Here is a 14,494-nt window from a genome sequence, read left to right as displayed (position 1 = left end):
CATCATGCAATCAGATCAAGCTCGGATGTCATGTACATGTGGGTTGGTAGTGAAAAGACCATTCGTTTATCGGTTTGATTTGCTTGTTTGTATAGTTTATTACATACGCTCCAGTCCAGTGATACACATTCGTTCGACCAATTGTTTGATTAGAGAGATTGTTCGGTTAGTTCTCAATTGCAACTTATACTGTTTCGAGTCGTAAAATTGATAAGGAAACATGGTAGAGCTTAAGGATGTTAATTAAAACTATAAAACAGACTATAATTTTACCTAGTAACAAACGTTTCTCTTTCGACACCTGCATTTTCCAGCGTAGAGGGATTAATCGTACACTCGAAACTGGGCCGGCTGCATCTGGTGCAGCATTCCACTTCGTGCTGAATGATGATGAGGCGCAGTCAACCCTTGAGTGGACTGCATCGTGCTGAATACACGGGTCGTCACCGTCGGGTCTATGCTCGTTTGGACGTACGTGGGGCCGGATGCGGTGGAGGATGTTCTGCTGGGTTGGTCCGCCGTTGGGAGAGTGGATATTTCGGTAGTCTCGTGTGGTTCCATCAGCGATGGGGGAGCCCCAATTACGTTGGATTGTTGTTGATGTGTCGCCAGAGGGGAACTTTGAGACGGTTGTGGTTGTACCGGCGGCGGAGGTGGTTGTGGGTTGTTGTTAGTGGAATTGTGGTGCATAGGCCAGAGGGGAGCAGCGGCCAGCCGGGGTACTGGCCGCAAAATGTTTTGTCAGGTTTTGTCGCGGGCGAACTGAAACGGTTGAAAACTGAAACGAAAGAGGTGTTTTAAATTGAGAAGCCGAGAAAGCATCGGATGCAAATTTTTGCTTAATGCTTTACGTTTATTAGTTTTTCATAGTTTATTCACACATTCACACGTTTTACTAAAACATTCAAAATAATTTATTAGATTAAAGTTTATAAATTTTTTACCTATAGATTTCTAGCATCAACATTATAAATTAATTATTTTCATTTGAGTGTACGTAGGAACCATGAAAAGTAATCATATAAGGAAGAATACATTTCCGATGCTGATTGATTTAGGATCAAATGATTTGAATTGGAGTTGTGTAATTCCGATTCAGATTCATGAATTCCAAAAATTCATTATTGTTAGAAGAACAGAAAAGTAAAGCCTAGCAAATGGGAAGAGACACCCTTTTTTTGATCTCTCAATCCCCACCAATAAAAAAATCGAGAGGATACGTGAAAGATTCATGAAAGATTCATTAAGGCTTCGAAATATTCATCGATGTTTTAAGATTCGATTCCCACAAGATGCATGAATAAATCTAAATGAAGCTTAGGTGAAAGATTTATACGAAAGAATCTCGCCTAAAGATTAGTAAGGCACAACACTAGTTGTAACAGAATCAGTTTAAAAGTGGTGATGGAAAGTGAATCTGGGTTTAAAATAATTAAAGTACTAATCTGCAAAATTAAACTAGGATGTAATTCCCAAAAAACTATCGAAATCTTGAAGACACATACATAAATTATTTTGACTCTTATTGGTCTAAATTCCAATGTATTATAAGAACTACACATTTTTGTGTATTTTAGGTATGTTTTATGTGCAAGATTGTTCAGCATCATTTTTAACAAATGACCTTCTCAAAGGAATTAAGAAAAAGAAATATTGTTTGTTCTATTTAATGAAAAATTTGAGAATTGGCATGGATACGGGACCAAAACATATTTATAAGTACAGTTTAACTTTTCAAACTGTGTGTGTGTGAACTTTTCAAGTGAAATTGCATAATCATAAAACAAGTGCAAGAAATGGCCAAATGGTGTGCGATTCTTAATAAAGTGGTTGCTGAAATAGTCAGCAAACTATCTGAAACCTGTATAAAATTGACAAATAATCTATTTATTTACTTCTTAAAGCTTTTGAAAGAGCATTTCACGTCCAACACTATTGAGTAGTTCCCAAACGTTACTTAAATTTAGTTGAACAAATACGGGATAAACTTCTTATCTTTAACTTATGCTTCGTTGTCTAGCCTATGGATTATGTAGTAATAACAAATGGAATAAAAAATAGCATAGCGTTATAAAGCATACTTGAAACATCAAGAAGGTTCAGATGATCTGAATAAGCACAAGCCATCGTATCACAATGGAGTAATCGTCTCAAATCATCAAACACAACAAGTTATTGCTTAATGCTTATCTTAGCAATGACCTGTTGATACTTAAAAGCTTGATATATAAAGTTCAGCATTATAATTTTTTTTAGTTTGAATAGCATTCACTATACTAATGTTTTAAATACGTTGGTTTCTTCAACGAGTTTTTTAGAATTTTATAACAAACAAGACTTTGTTTTGTGTGACTGAAAACCTATTTTGAGTGTGCGAGTTTTTTTGTTTTACTATGAAATCAACTGTAGCTACATGTGTAGGTGGTTTAAGCACTTACCATTTCAAGTAATCCTCATACTGATGCTGCCGCACATACTGAAAAGCGGACAGGCGTTCCCTTTGCTGTAGGTAAAGCTCGCCGAGTGACTGCCAGCGGCGCTTTTCCAGCTCGCTGTATTGCAACCCGGCTGGTGCGCCCAACCCGGTGGTACTCCCAACACCGGCGGCCAACGATGCCATCCCACCGTAGCAGGCGGCAAACGGAAACAAGGCCGACGCCGACGGCGGGCCCGTCGCCAGAGGGCGTGTCAGTTTGTCAAATGCCGCCGCAAAGCAACCTCCAGCGGCCGGTGGAGCCGTTAGCAGGTGATGGGAGTGCCCGTGGACGGAGGATGCGGTGGGGCCGGAATGGGAGGGAGATGTCCCGAAGGCGGATGGCCCGGGTGCCACGGATCCTGCACGCAGCATCGAAGGTTCCATCTGGTGAGAAGCTGCGTGCTTTTTAAGGTAACTTTGCCTGTATTTCGGGGGAAGAAGCAAGGTTCAAGAAAGTACATCAAAGATGAATAGCAAAAGGAAGGTTAGGGTACCTTCGGAAGGTTTTCCCACACTGTCGACAGGGGAACGTTTCTTCGTCGGAGGGATGCGCCGGGAGCGCTGGTAAGACTGTCTGAGCCGGATGATTGTCGTTCGAGTTGTCGATGATTTCGATCGGTTCGTCGTCTTTGGAGTTACGATGAGGTGTTACTGTCGGGTTCCCAGCCTTAGTAGCACCCGTGCCAGACTTACGCGCCCCATCCCCGTGAGAACCGCGTGGTTTATGCCAGCGCTTATGTGAGGCCAGATTGGCAGGACAGTTGAACACCTTATCACACTCCGAACACCGGTACTCGATGTGTACGATTCGCGAACAGCGATGCTGTGCAAGCCCGAACGCGTCGTCATACAGCGCCCGACAGAGCTGACACAGGTACGAGCCGATCTTGTTCTCGATCTTCGCCAGAATTGCCTTCGCTTCGTCCGTAATTTCCACCACGTTGAACGCCGGATCGATGTCACCCTTACGAACTACCAGCTCTTCGCCATCCTGCAGCTTGCGGATGATGGTGCCCGAGACCGGACTGGTGTTGTCCTCATCGAGTGCAGCTTGCTTGCGTGTTTTGTTCCGCCGACGTTCGCTTGGCTTGGAGCCCCGGGGACTTAAACCCGATCGCTTCGAAGCGGTCGGTGTGTGATCAATGTCGGCGAAACTGCGCTCAAACAGCCGGGCGAAACCTTCGATCGCCTGCAGGTGAAGCCGTTCATCCTCAAAGCACCGTTGGCCATCACTTAGAACCGCACCTTCAGGCTCCTTCTCCTCACTGTCGACTATGTTGATCGACTCTTTGCTATCGTCGTCGCGATCATCGTCATCCTCCTCGCTATCCAGCGACTCTACATCGATGTTCGAGCAGTCCGATTTATCAAACTCTTGGAGTTCTGGCGGAGAATCACCGACCCGCTCGACCCCGTCATCAACGGGGTCGCAAACTCCGCCCTCGTCGGGACCACCGGTAATGTCGATGAATTCATCCGCTTTCGCATCTTCCGTGCGTGCATCCAACTCTTCGACAGCGTAGGGTGCTCCCTCATCACGCTTATCCTGCTCGGACACTACCGGATGATACCGGAACGGCACGGAACGGGCACTATCGTCAAAGTACTGAAAGCTGGCCGAACCCTCAGATCCACGCTCACTGAGGGTCGTATTGGCGTAGTAGCGCTTGTCGTCGATGCACACGGTATCGGAGAACTGATTCTTGGCGTGACCGGTCAACTTTGCACGCCACTCTTCAACCGCAGGGGGACATCCAGCATCTTCGGAAGACTTAAGCCGTTTTCTCGGAGGCGACGGTGTTGAAGGCGGTGTCATCGGGACATTGGTTGGACGCAACGATAGGTCCAGTGGGCTTTGGAACTCTCTCGAGAGGATGCCCCGTGAGTTCGAACTCGGCTCGGAGACGGTGGGATAGAAGAGCTGCTGGAAGTAGCTTGTCGGAGAACTGACCAGCAAATCGGACTGTTGTTGCTGGGTTGACGCTACACTGCCACTGTACGCCGATAGATGCACTCCCTGGCTGTCGGAAGCCACACTCAAACTGTTCATTTTTAGTAGAATAATGGCAGGGTTCCCTTCTCACTCCTCACTTGACTCACTAAACACAAGTTCCATAAGAATAACCACAAAATAATTTGCTATAATTTATAATACCAACACTTTCAACACTCACAAATCGACAAGTTACAAAGTTGAACTATTTCTCGAACCCCGCACGTTCCAGCGTTTGTGTCCTTCGTTTCACGCGGCACAACGGCAACTGAACTAGGCCACAGGTTGGATACTGCCTCCGAGGACTGTCGCACGCAGCAAGGATACGCCGTCCCGTCGACCAATGGATGCGCCCGATTTCTGAAGTTCTGCACGTTCGCAAAAAGAACCAACACGTTCTGCGCACACTCGTCAACGCCTACGTCATTGCAATGGATCACATTCATCCGACCGGCAGCTCGCATGAGACGGCCTTCAGGGATCCAAGCATTTCGTGTTTGGATAAGGAGTCGCAAAGGCGCATGCCGAGCGCAACAAGTGCCTCGTGTTACTCTCCCCCTACGAAAACGTCCTTTTGCGGACGGTGTTCTTCGAGGTCCCCGGCAGGTAGACCTTTGAGAAGATCCGAGAACGATCTGTGGAGCTCTGTCTCTTTCCGCTGTTGGATAACGGTACCCGCTTGCGAAGGATTTTGCTGCTGACGGGGGATTGCGTTTGGGCTACTAAGTCACGCCCAGTTTTGTATGAGCTCCGCCGCAAGCCTTTCCGGCGGAGTGGGATGATGTACTGCCATCCGACGGGGTTGGATCTTGCCGGTACGAAAGTCAACCAGGGAATGGGGATGGACAAGGGAATGCCGGATGGCGTTAGTTATTTATTCATATCTTTCGTCCATTGTCGAACGATTTCGGCGTTTAGAGCTGACTGGTCGGACCGAGTGAAGTCATTTCCTTGGAGATTCAAAGAGGTCAGAGGGACGGGAAGATGTCTTATGTACCAGTGGACGGACAAAAAAAGCACCTTTGGCTTAGGGATTCGGCCGGACCAAAGAACATGATGGCGGAAATCTTTGCCCCACGGGATGGCCCTGGGTAGGAAGGTAGCGTGGCGGTACTGGCCGGATTAACCACAGTACATACATGAATACATACATAGTTCTGCTCGGTTTGTCCTGGACTGCTGGCAGCATCCATTCGAAGGAACACTCGCAGCCGCCGTGTGTGAGGCCTTTGGTAATGGAATGGCACCATTGGATCGTCTTCCACTTCTGCTCCGAGCCGAACCCGATTCCATCGGATCGGGCCACGGCTAGAATGGGAATGCTTTCGGAGATATTCGCAGAACCGGGCGCACCCGGTCTCTGCAGGCACGCCGTGGGTTGGGCGGACATTTTGTTTTGTGTTGATTCATGTTTTTTTCTATATCGTTTGGGAAAGTGGGTTTCTCGTGGTGCTCCGATTCTAGCTCGTGTTCCGAGGTGGCAGGCGTACCTCGGAAAATGTGCCCTGGGCGAAAATCCGTCGATGGTGGATGGTCGCGATCTGAAGGGCTGCCGTTTTCGCTCTCCACGAATCTAGATACCCTTCATTTTATGCCGTTTGTAGGTGGATCGTGTAGCTCAACGTTCGCTCGGTTACAGCAGGCAAAATGTTTGTAAATAGTTGCGAGTTTTTGCACCAACGATATGCGAGAATTTCATGACCCCCAGGCCCAAACGAAGGGTATCCGGTGCATGAGGGTTTGGATGTATGTTTTGTGGTGTACAGAGTTGTTTTTCCATCTATCGTCTATCTTTTCCGTCGAAGCATTTGCTAGTTCATCAAAAAACTATTGCATATTAACACTTGCTTACACATAATCAAACAGGTAACTGCAACACTCTGGTTATATAAAATATTATTAAATTAAATTTTTGGGAAAGAAATTTGATTTTTTTACTATGCTATGAAAGTTGTAGTATAACTATGAAAATTGTAAGTACAATAATTTTTAATGTCCTCTTTAACGGGGTAACGTCTTTGGTCTTTCCTAAAAGCAGCAGACTTTTTACTTTATGAACATGGAAAGACATAGTCCGATCTTGATGGGATTCGATCCGACGTCGCAGAAGGTACATCTCAGCCCTCGCGCGTCGATATTCTAAGTGTCATAACCGCTCGTATGTGGCAAATTCATTCATTGTGTTTACTATAGATGTTTCAACGTATTTTAAAGTCCAAAATCAATGCTCGTTTACAGAAGTTTGCTTTTTCTTTTAGTAGCTTTTATTTTCACTCCTTTACCGTAAGGGTTTTTTACACGTACAACACGCATGTTCTAATCCTAACATATAAACAAATCATTTGTAATCTTTACCATCGGGTTGCAATGTAAGGTTTATATGATCGTTACGCAAAAAATAATAATAGTAAGAAAAAGAAGCAGAAAAGTAAGAAGAGGAATAATAATATTATCACACACTACCGGAGCAGCAGATTGTAGTTGTATAAATGATAGATACTAGATAACTACGTAACGCTGTTTTTCAAGGGTACTCAAAACTTTGGGAAAACTAGAAATGTGCTTTGAACAACTATAAGTTGAGCAGTTGGCAAGTTAACGTCCTTTATCTTTAGTGTCTCATTCACTCAAATTGTTTTATCTTTTTATTTTTTTTCCAAATTCAAACCTAAATCTTATCACTTTTAGTACATCTGGTAGTGACGTCAATATTAAACTGAATGGATTCCTATGGCCCATATGGTGGCTTATGAAATGTTTTCAGTATGGCGTTCTTTTTGATTTCTTTTATTTTATTGGCGTATAGCAGTAGCTTCTGTTATCACCAACAGATCATAAAACAAGAACAGGTAAGTAATGATTTACAAGTCAGACGTGGAATCATAAATTGAAACCCGTGAAGAAGAAATATCGTCTTCCGTTGTACATTTGGTTTCCGTCTAGGCTAATTTTGTTAAGCATATTTTTTACTTCTCCAAGTGATCGCTGATTGTATGATCATACCATCACTGTGTGGATTGAAATCAGATTAAGGCAAAATTCGAAACAAAAGGATGGGATCAATAAAAAAATATGGCCAATGGCAAAGCCTATTGCACTGGCTTTATCGCGGCTTAGCTGTTGGCTACGGAAAGCACACGTTTTTGCGTACGGTACATCACATATCGATTTATGGTCGCTGACGAGTCATAAATCTGTCCTGCACAGAGCACGTCAGTATGGTACGGGGATTTGTGGCTTCACTTGTCACAGGTGCCTTCATTTATTGGCTCAGGTGTTCTCGATCGGCTTGATTGGGCTTACGTTAAGACTGTCAACAAAGTCAGTAGGAAGAAAAAACTAGAACAAATGTTATGCATTTTGCTGCATCGTCCTGCAACCGTCATTCGTTGCAGTGTGGAATCGCATCGAATATACAAAAAACAGGTAAACAGGCTATGGTGTGCCACAGAGTCAAGGTAGCCGGGGATTTGACAGGCTTGTCTTTGGTTTGTTTTTATTCGTTGGTCAGTCCCGCATGACGTGATTATTTCGTAAGAATCCAGTTGCCGCGAAGGTCAAGTAAATCTAGATTAGTTTACTATTTCTAACAGAAATGCGAAAATGGAGCCACTTGTAGAGAAGATTGGTGTCAGTGCATATTGATTTTTCCGACAATCGATAGAATCGCATGAACACCCGAAAAGTGAATGAAAAGATTAACTGTCAAAATATAGTAAAAATTAATTTGTGGCGTTTTATTGCTGTAGCTTCTATGATCTTATTCAAATTCCTTGATTTCAAATTGATTTTCCGTCATAACCCAATTTCAGTTCTCTTTCTAAGTCTTGTCACAATCCCAACACCGTGTCGCTATGTCGCATAAGGTAAACTCCTATGCATCGTTGTAAAAAGTAGAAACTATTATTTTTGCATTTCTTACACCGATCCACTCGTGGCACCGTTTATCAATGGCACAAACGAAATTACCTCAAGCAGATTTAATAATGTGCGTAAATCCTAATGTCGGGCTACTTTAAGGGTGTTCCAAACGTTGGCCGACGGAAGGAAGGCTAGAATTTTCCTATGCAAAGTATCGCAAAAATGGTCGGAAACCCTAAGCCGGAAAGTGCCATAATGGGGTTTTATTTTTTTGCAGGGCAAATTTCTACCTTTCTCCTTTTACACACAATCTCTCTTCGATTCATATCATCGGCTCCTCGCTTGCTTTCGATTCTGTTCTAGTGCCATTTTTTTGCGAACCATAATCCTTCTTTGCTCATCGAATGACATGTAAACTAGGGGCAGAGAAAATACCTCAATTCACGGGAGGGTGGAAAAGAAAAGTGCAGAGAAAGAACCATCTCTGCCAGTTTGGTAACGTAATCAAAAATCCATCACTTCCACCGTGATTGCGTAGCTCGAAAAGGAAACACAGTGTGCATCCGAAAGGTAGGCCGATGCGATGGGAAAATCAGCCTGCGTAAGGCGAATACGAAGCGGAAAGCAACTGGCCTCGCCTTGTGTGAACTTTTCCGATCCGTTCACCTTAGTGGTGGTCCGTTTCCGCAGAATAAGAACACATCCCTTGCACAGGAGACCTATTGTTACTTGAAGCATGGAGCGGGAGGGCCACCTATTGGAAAAATGAGAAATTTGCGTTCAGTTAGTACCGGCAGAATGAGGGATTCGTGTGGGAATACAGATGGAACTATAAATTTAAGCACGATGCCCTAATTTTTGGTGTACACGGTATGTTTAGATATGCATGCTATAAAAAAGGCTTCAATTAAAAAGAAAATTCAAAATTTTCCACAATATTACATTTCTAACACATGAAACTATCCATTTTTCAAGCAACCGTAGTATTTTGATTAATATTTATTTGTCTTAATAGAGCTGATTTAAAACGATCATTTAATTTTGGACAACCTACTTTTCGGTGAGAAATTAATGAGAATTTTAGCTTTTTACCTGATCTGTGTTCTAAATAGCGTATACTGTAGATTAAAATTCATAAATAGTATGATTATGAAAAACAATTCACTTTGAAATTTGAAACTAGTTCGATTAATAAAAGCTGGTTTTCTTTAACTGCAAAATTCTAAATAAGAACTATTTTCCTGACTAAATGTAAATTAGCATGAAGCAAAACTACTGAATCTCAAATATTGTTTTTCCCACCACTGTAAACCTGCTGCGGCCTAGAAGAAAATCTATAAGGCGATTTACTTCGATTTTTGCACGCCATAAATGGCACAATCCACCCGACGGAAATCATCGTCTTTCGCAACCAAAAGTGTCCACCTCGTCTCTCGACGCCGACGCAACAGGAACTAAACGTTGCAACGATGATTGAACACCGAAACACACCCAACCTAGCCACACACGGAAAAATCCGTTTCACCCGACCTGAAAATGGATTGGAGCGAAAATGCAAAATTCTTACCGCTCGCCGCTGTTTTTCCGATTCCTCCACAATCCGGCCGCATGCTTCTACGTTCTCCGGTTGTGTGTGTGTGTCTATCTTGTGAGGCTTTCCCCTAAACCTTTTGTGCGTTTTTACCTTTCGGCACCGAGGGACGGAATGGCAAATATTCGCACCGCATTATTTTCCGGTCCCCGGAACGGGAAGCGTGTATTTATAAGCGCATTTTCCCTGCATTTTCCTCTCCGTAGCGGGCGCGAGTGTAAACCAACGTGCGGTTGCATATTTGTCTGCGAAGGATGTTCTTTTGTTGCTTGTTCGTAGTGTCCTCAGTAAACGACAGGTTTCTTACACTCCTCCCGGTGTTGTTCGACCCGGTTTTACATATTCTACCACCCGATGCCATATTGCGCTTAAGAAGATTATCTTATTATTGTTATTACCATATGCGTGGGTGAGGTATACTTTTTTGCCAACCCCCTTTCCTAGAACCGGTCCTTTCATCCCTTTTCCTACCCAGCTACCTACCTAGCGATGGATGATTTATTAAACGTACGGCATTTCACCCGGGACTTAATGGATAGCGTTCACCATCATTCGATGGGTGGATTACGATTGGGGGAACGAACGTTTACCCTCCCACCCTAGCGCAACCACCGGTTCAAAGGTCAGCGATGGACTACCGGCCATCTCTTCAAGATTCACCCTCCAGTGAGTCCCGCTGGTTAGCCGGTGTTGGTGTGGATAATTGAAAACGGCTCCATCGATCCGGAACCGTTAATTTGTTTTCGGTTGCGGTTTCCGGTGGCCACGGGGCAAAACTTAAGACTCCTGGTACTCTTAGGAGATTCCTGGTACTCTGCCAGAGCGCTAAGAAGCTTATGTTGTACCACAAGTTGACGCGGTGAGATTGGTACGACCGTATTCGTGGTGAATTCTGGTGATTTTCCACCCGTCGGGTACATTCAGCCCAAAGGGCTTGAGGTTCTAAACATTTGGCCAGCGTCTTAAATGGTCCGTTGAGACTTGTGTGTTGTTTTGCTCTCAAAAATTAACCTGATTTTGTACTGAGTGGAAATGTGGAGCAAAGCAATCGACAAACCTCGCACCAACAATAATGAAGTGGGCGTAATTTCATCAACCATTTTGCATAGAAATTGAAATTTATTTATTTTCTAAAGTGGTGCGAATTACGCCGAAGGGAGACGCCTGGATGTGAATTAGCTTTCCGAGGACAAATGCTCACAAAAGGATGAGCGATGCTAAACGGTTTGTAGTGGTGATGAAATGAATTTTGTTGTTAGCATAAATTGTATGCTCCACCGTATCTGCCATCTAATGAATGCTGAACGTTAGCAGAGATTTTTCATAATGAGGTAACCGATTTGTGGAAAGCATTTTTGTAAGCCCAGAATACTTGCGATTTTAGCAGAAAGTCTAAATATTGTTCCCTTGGTTTGTGGCATCATTTAATTTTTTAATTTGACTTTTTAGAATAGATAGTTTTTTTCTTTAAAAAGTTCACAACGTGGATAATGCTATCAAAAATCAATTTGATTGATTTACAATAACTAGTTTTATTGAAATATTTTCAAAAATCTTCAGAACATCAAAAAAGCTTTCTTGTTTATAAGTTTTTAGTGTGGTGTTTGTTCGTTTAAAAATAATGAACGTCTATATGTTTGCCATATAAACGGAATAATTCTATAAAAGCTTCTTATTTCTACTCATACATGTTTTTTCGAAATTCCGAAATGAATTCAAATGGATAAAAATACCCTATTAAGCCAGTTTAGCTTGTTTTAGTGTTTTAAATTAATTTTCAATGTAATTTTCAAGTATTGTACTATGGCAAAATACTTTGCTCAATACAATTCAAGCAAAGATGCAAAAGATTGGTTTTTGTTTGTTTTGTGTTAATTAAATTTGATTTAAAATCACTGGCAAAAAGAAGAGTTTGAAAAGATAGTGTCTTTAACAGATATTTTCAAGCAGAAAAGCAGCAATATAGAGTTTGATGCGCAAAAATACCAATAATTGCGTTTCTACTGAATAAAACAAATTACTGTAATAAGTGGCCTAATTTACTGTGCGTTTAATTGACTGAATAGTCTGAACGCTCCTTTCCGAGAACATTTCCCCCCTTCCTTACCCAACCCCGTCCATGAACGCATGCAACCATGACGGTATGAAATATTTTCACAGTCAGCAGAGTTCATTAGCAACGGTCTCTATTTTGCCTGCAATGCCTTTCATTCCTCGACGATCTAGTGAATGTTAACAGAGCCGGAGGGATGCTGCACCGAACCGACCATACTGGGTGGCACAAATCACAAATTTAATATCAATTAATTCCACATTGTTTGTTGCCATCAAACGCACCGTTTGAGTCCAAAGGACATCCTCAAGCAAGCGTACATTCTGATGCTAATTAAGGAAAAACACAAGGGTAAAGTGAAAATTAAATTGCGACAGTAATAACTTCATTTGCATCACTTCCGGCTAGCCGTTGGCGGGTGGAAAATTCGATACGCCCATCTTCCTTGTTGCTCTGGTCCGTTTTCGGGGTTTGCCCATTCGATGGAACCGGTTATAGAATCCACTGTAGGAAGTTTCACAGGACATAGGACAGGCTCGAGATACGGTTCATATGTGGAGCGGAACGGAATGTCAAAACGAGTGGAACGTGCCGGTGTCGTAATGATGAGGATGGCACTGGTGACGACCCTCGTGAAAGCCGTGGAATGCTTATAATGAAGTTGCTACCTTCGTGTTGACACTGAAAAATTGATCAAAAACGTGTCGTTATGAAGAATAGACAAAGTGCTCTTAAAGCTTTCCCGTTCCTGTTAGAAGGGGTTTGAAGGGAATAACTGGAAGGCACGTGGAAGCATGGGAAAAAAGGAAGTGAACATCTAGGAAACGGGAAATTTTTCCCATACACATGGTACAATGACCAAATACAAAACGGAACGCTTGAATCTGCAGGAAGATTCTCTTCTAATTCACAACAACACATCCTTTACACGCCACTTGTTTTTGATAACTGAAGTGTGCCTATTTTAACAATGCGGTCAGCAACAACCATAGTGACCCGGGATGGACATTGGATAGTAGACAAAAAAAACAAGAGAGAAAACAAACACACAACTCGCAAAAACGATTGTTAGTATGTTCCCGATTTCAGGGATATGAAAAGAGAAATTCCGGGTGAAAATATTCCGCATCGGTGGATGTGTAAAAGGTGTGTGTTTATCTTCTTTTCCGCAGTTTTGAAGCGTTTTTCTTTATCGTTCCTGCAGATCGTACCTTTGATGTGGTTTGGTTTAAAGGTGTGTCCGGGTTGAATATTTTTATAATATTTATTATCACAACACGTTACGAAGATCATGATTTTTCTTGTTGCTGAATATAATAAATAGAAACAGATAGATAATACAAAAATTAATCGGTAAAAACTATTAGAGTATTAAAGCGTGTGTGTCTGTTGGAAAAGTTACATCGTTCAGAGTTTTAATTCAACTCTCCTTAATATTACTTTAAACTAAAGTATAGAATTAAAAATTTTAATTTGAAATAACTGAAAAAAAAACACGCAGAACACCACGCATATTATTGTGCTTCAATACGGAATGTGCTACATTAAAGAAAATGTTATAGCATTAGTGTCTGGCGAATAAAGACGTTTAAAAATTGTCCTGCCCGAATGTGACATATTTTCAATCAGATTAAGAACTCCCGTACCACAAAGAAGCAGCGTTCCCTTGGGCGACCAAGGGGACAACGTCGACTACAAAGCATCTGAAAAATGGAACCTGTCACCCGAGACGCATCGTCTCGAAGGGCACAAAATCCTTAAGATTCTACCGTCAGCATCGCAGTGTTGGGTCCAACGTTAATCCACCAACAATAACATCTCAATTAGTTGCGACATCCGTGACACGCGTAAACGCGCGCCAGCAAGGTTCCTGTCACCGGGTTTTTTTTTCCGGCGTGTCCGCAAATCCTAGCACCCATTTGTCAATACATGAAGAATCTCTCCCGCCCGTACACACCGTATCAGTGTATTAACTTTTCGCAATTGATTTTGTCGCATCCAGTGCGGTAGGAAACGGTGAGAAGGGGGGATGGCAGTGCATTCTTGCTGCGATTTGATTTTCTTTCACTGCTCAAGAGTACACAAGGACAGTGGTCGGTTTTGGGGATTTATTTTCGATGTAAGGTGAAGATCAAAAAAGAAATATATGGCAACAGCAAATCTCCCTTGCCAAACTGCTAGCCGATCGTTGGAGTTGCTTGTCCTACCGAACTGTTCCAATAATCTCCCATTTTCCGGGGGAGAAAAAATAAACTCTCACAGCTCGGACACCCTTCTTTCCATAGGGGAAATCTTGTTTCTTCCACACGACTTGGGCATTTGGTGACATTTGCGGTAAATTCCTACATGTCACCCTCGGACGGGCACGGTATGGGTGAAAATTCCTTCCTACACTGCGCGTGGGATACGGATTTCCACTTCACGTTGTTTAACATTGGTGGCAAGTGTGTGGGCGTATAATTGAAATTCCTTACAGGACACGCCAGACTGAGCTGAAGGAACAACGAAAATCGAGAAGCA

At 42.8% G+C, this 14,494-nt stretch overlaps 1 protein-coding gene across 1 annotated transcript; it reads right to left on the bottom strand.

The window, feature by feature from the left end:
• Positions 1 to 741: 741 nt before the first annotated feature.
• Positions 742 to 4,526, bottom strand: LOC131288546 (uncharacterized). Its single transcript, XM_058317685.1, has 3 exons — positions 2,971 to 4,526; positions 2,439 to 2,897; positions 742 to 778 (listed from the first exon to the last, which is right to left on the bottom strand). The coding sequence occupies exons 1-3, from the start codon at positions 4,524 to 4,526 to the stop codon at positions 742 to 744; spliced, it is 2,052 nt and encodes a 683-aa protein (XP_058173668.1).
• Positions 4,527 to 14,494: the final 9,968 nt, after the last annotated feature.

The sequence above is a fragment of the Anopheles ziemanni genome, chromosome 3, assembly GCF_943734765.1.
Source record: "Anopheles ziemanni chromosome 3, idAnoZiCoDA_A2_x.2, whole genome shotgun sequence".
NCBI lineage: Eukaryota > Metazoa > Arthropoda > Insecta > Diptera > Culicidae > Anopheles > Anopheles ziemanni.
The sequence above is the reverse complement of the archived record's forward strand: the minus strand, read 5'-3'. Positions and strand labels throughout refer to the sequence as shown.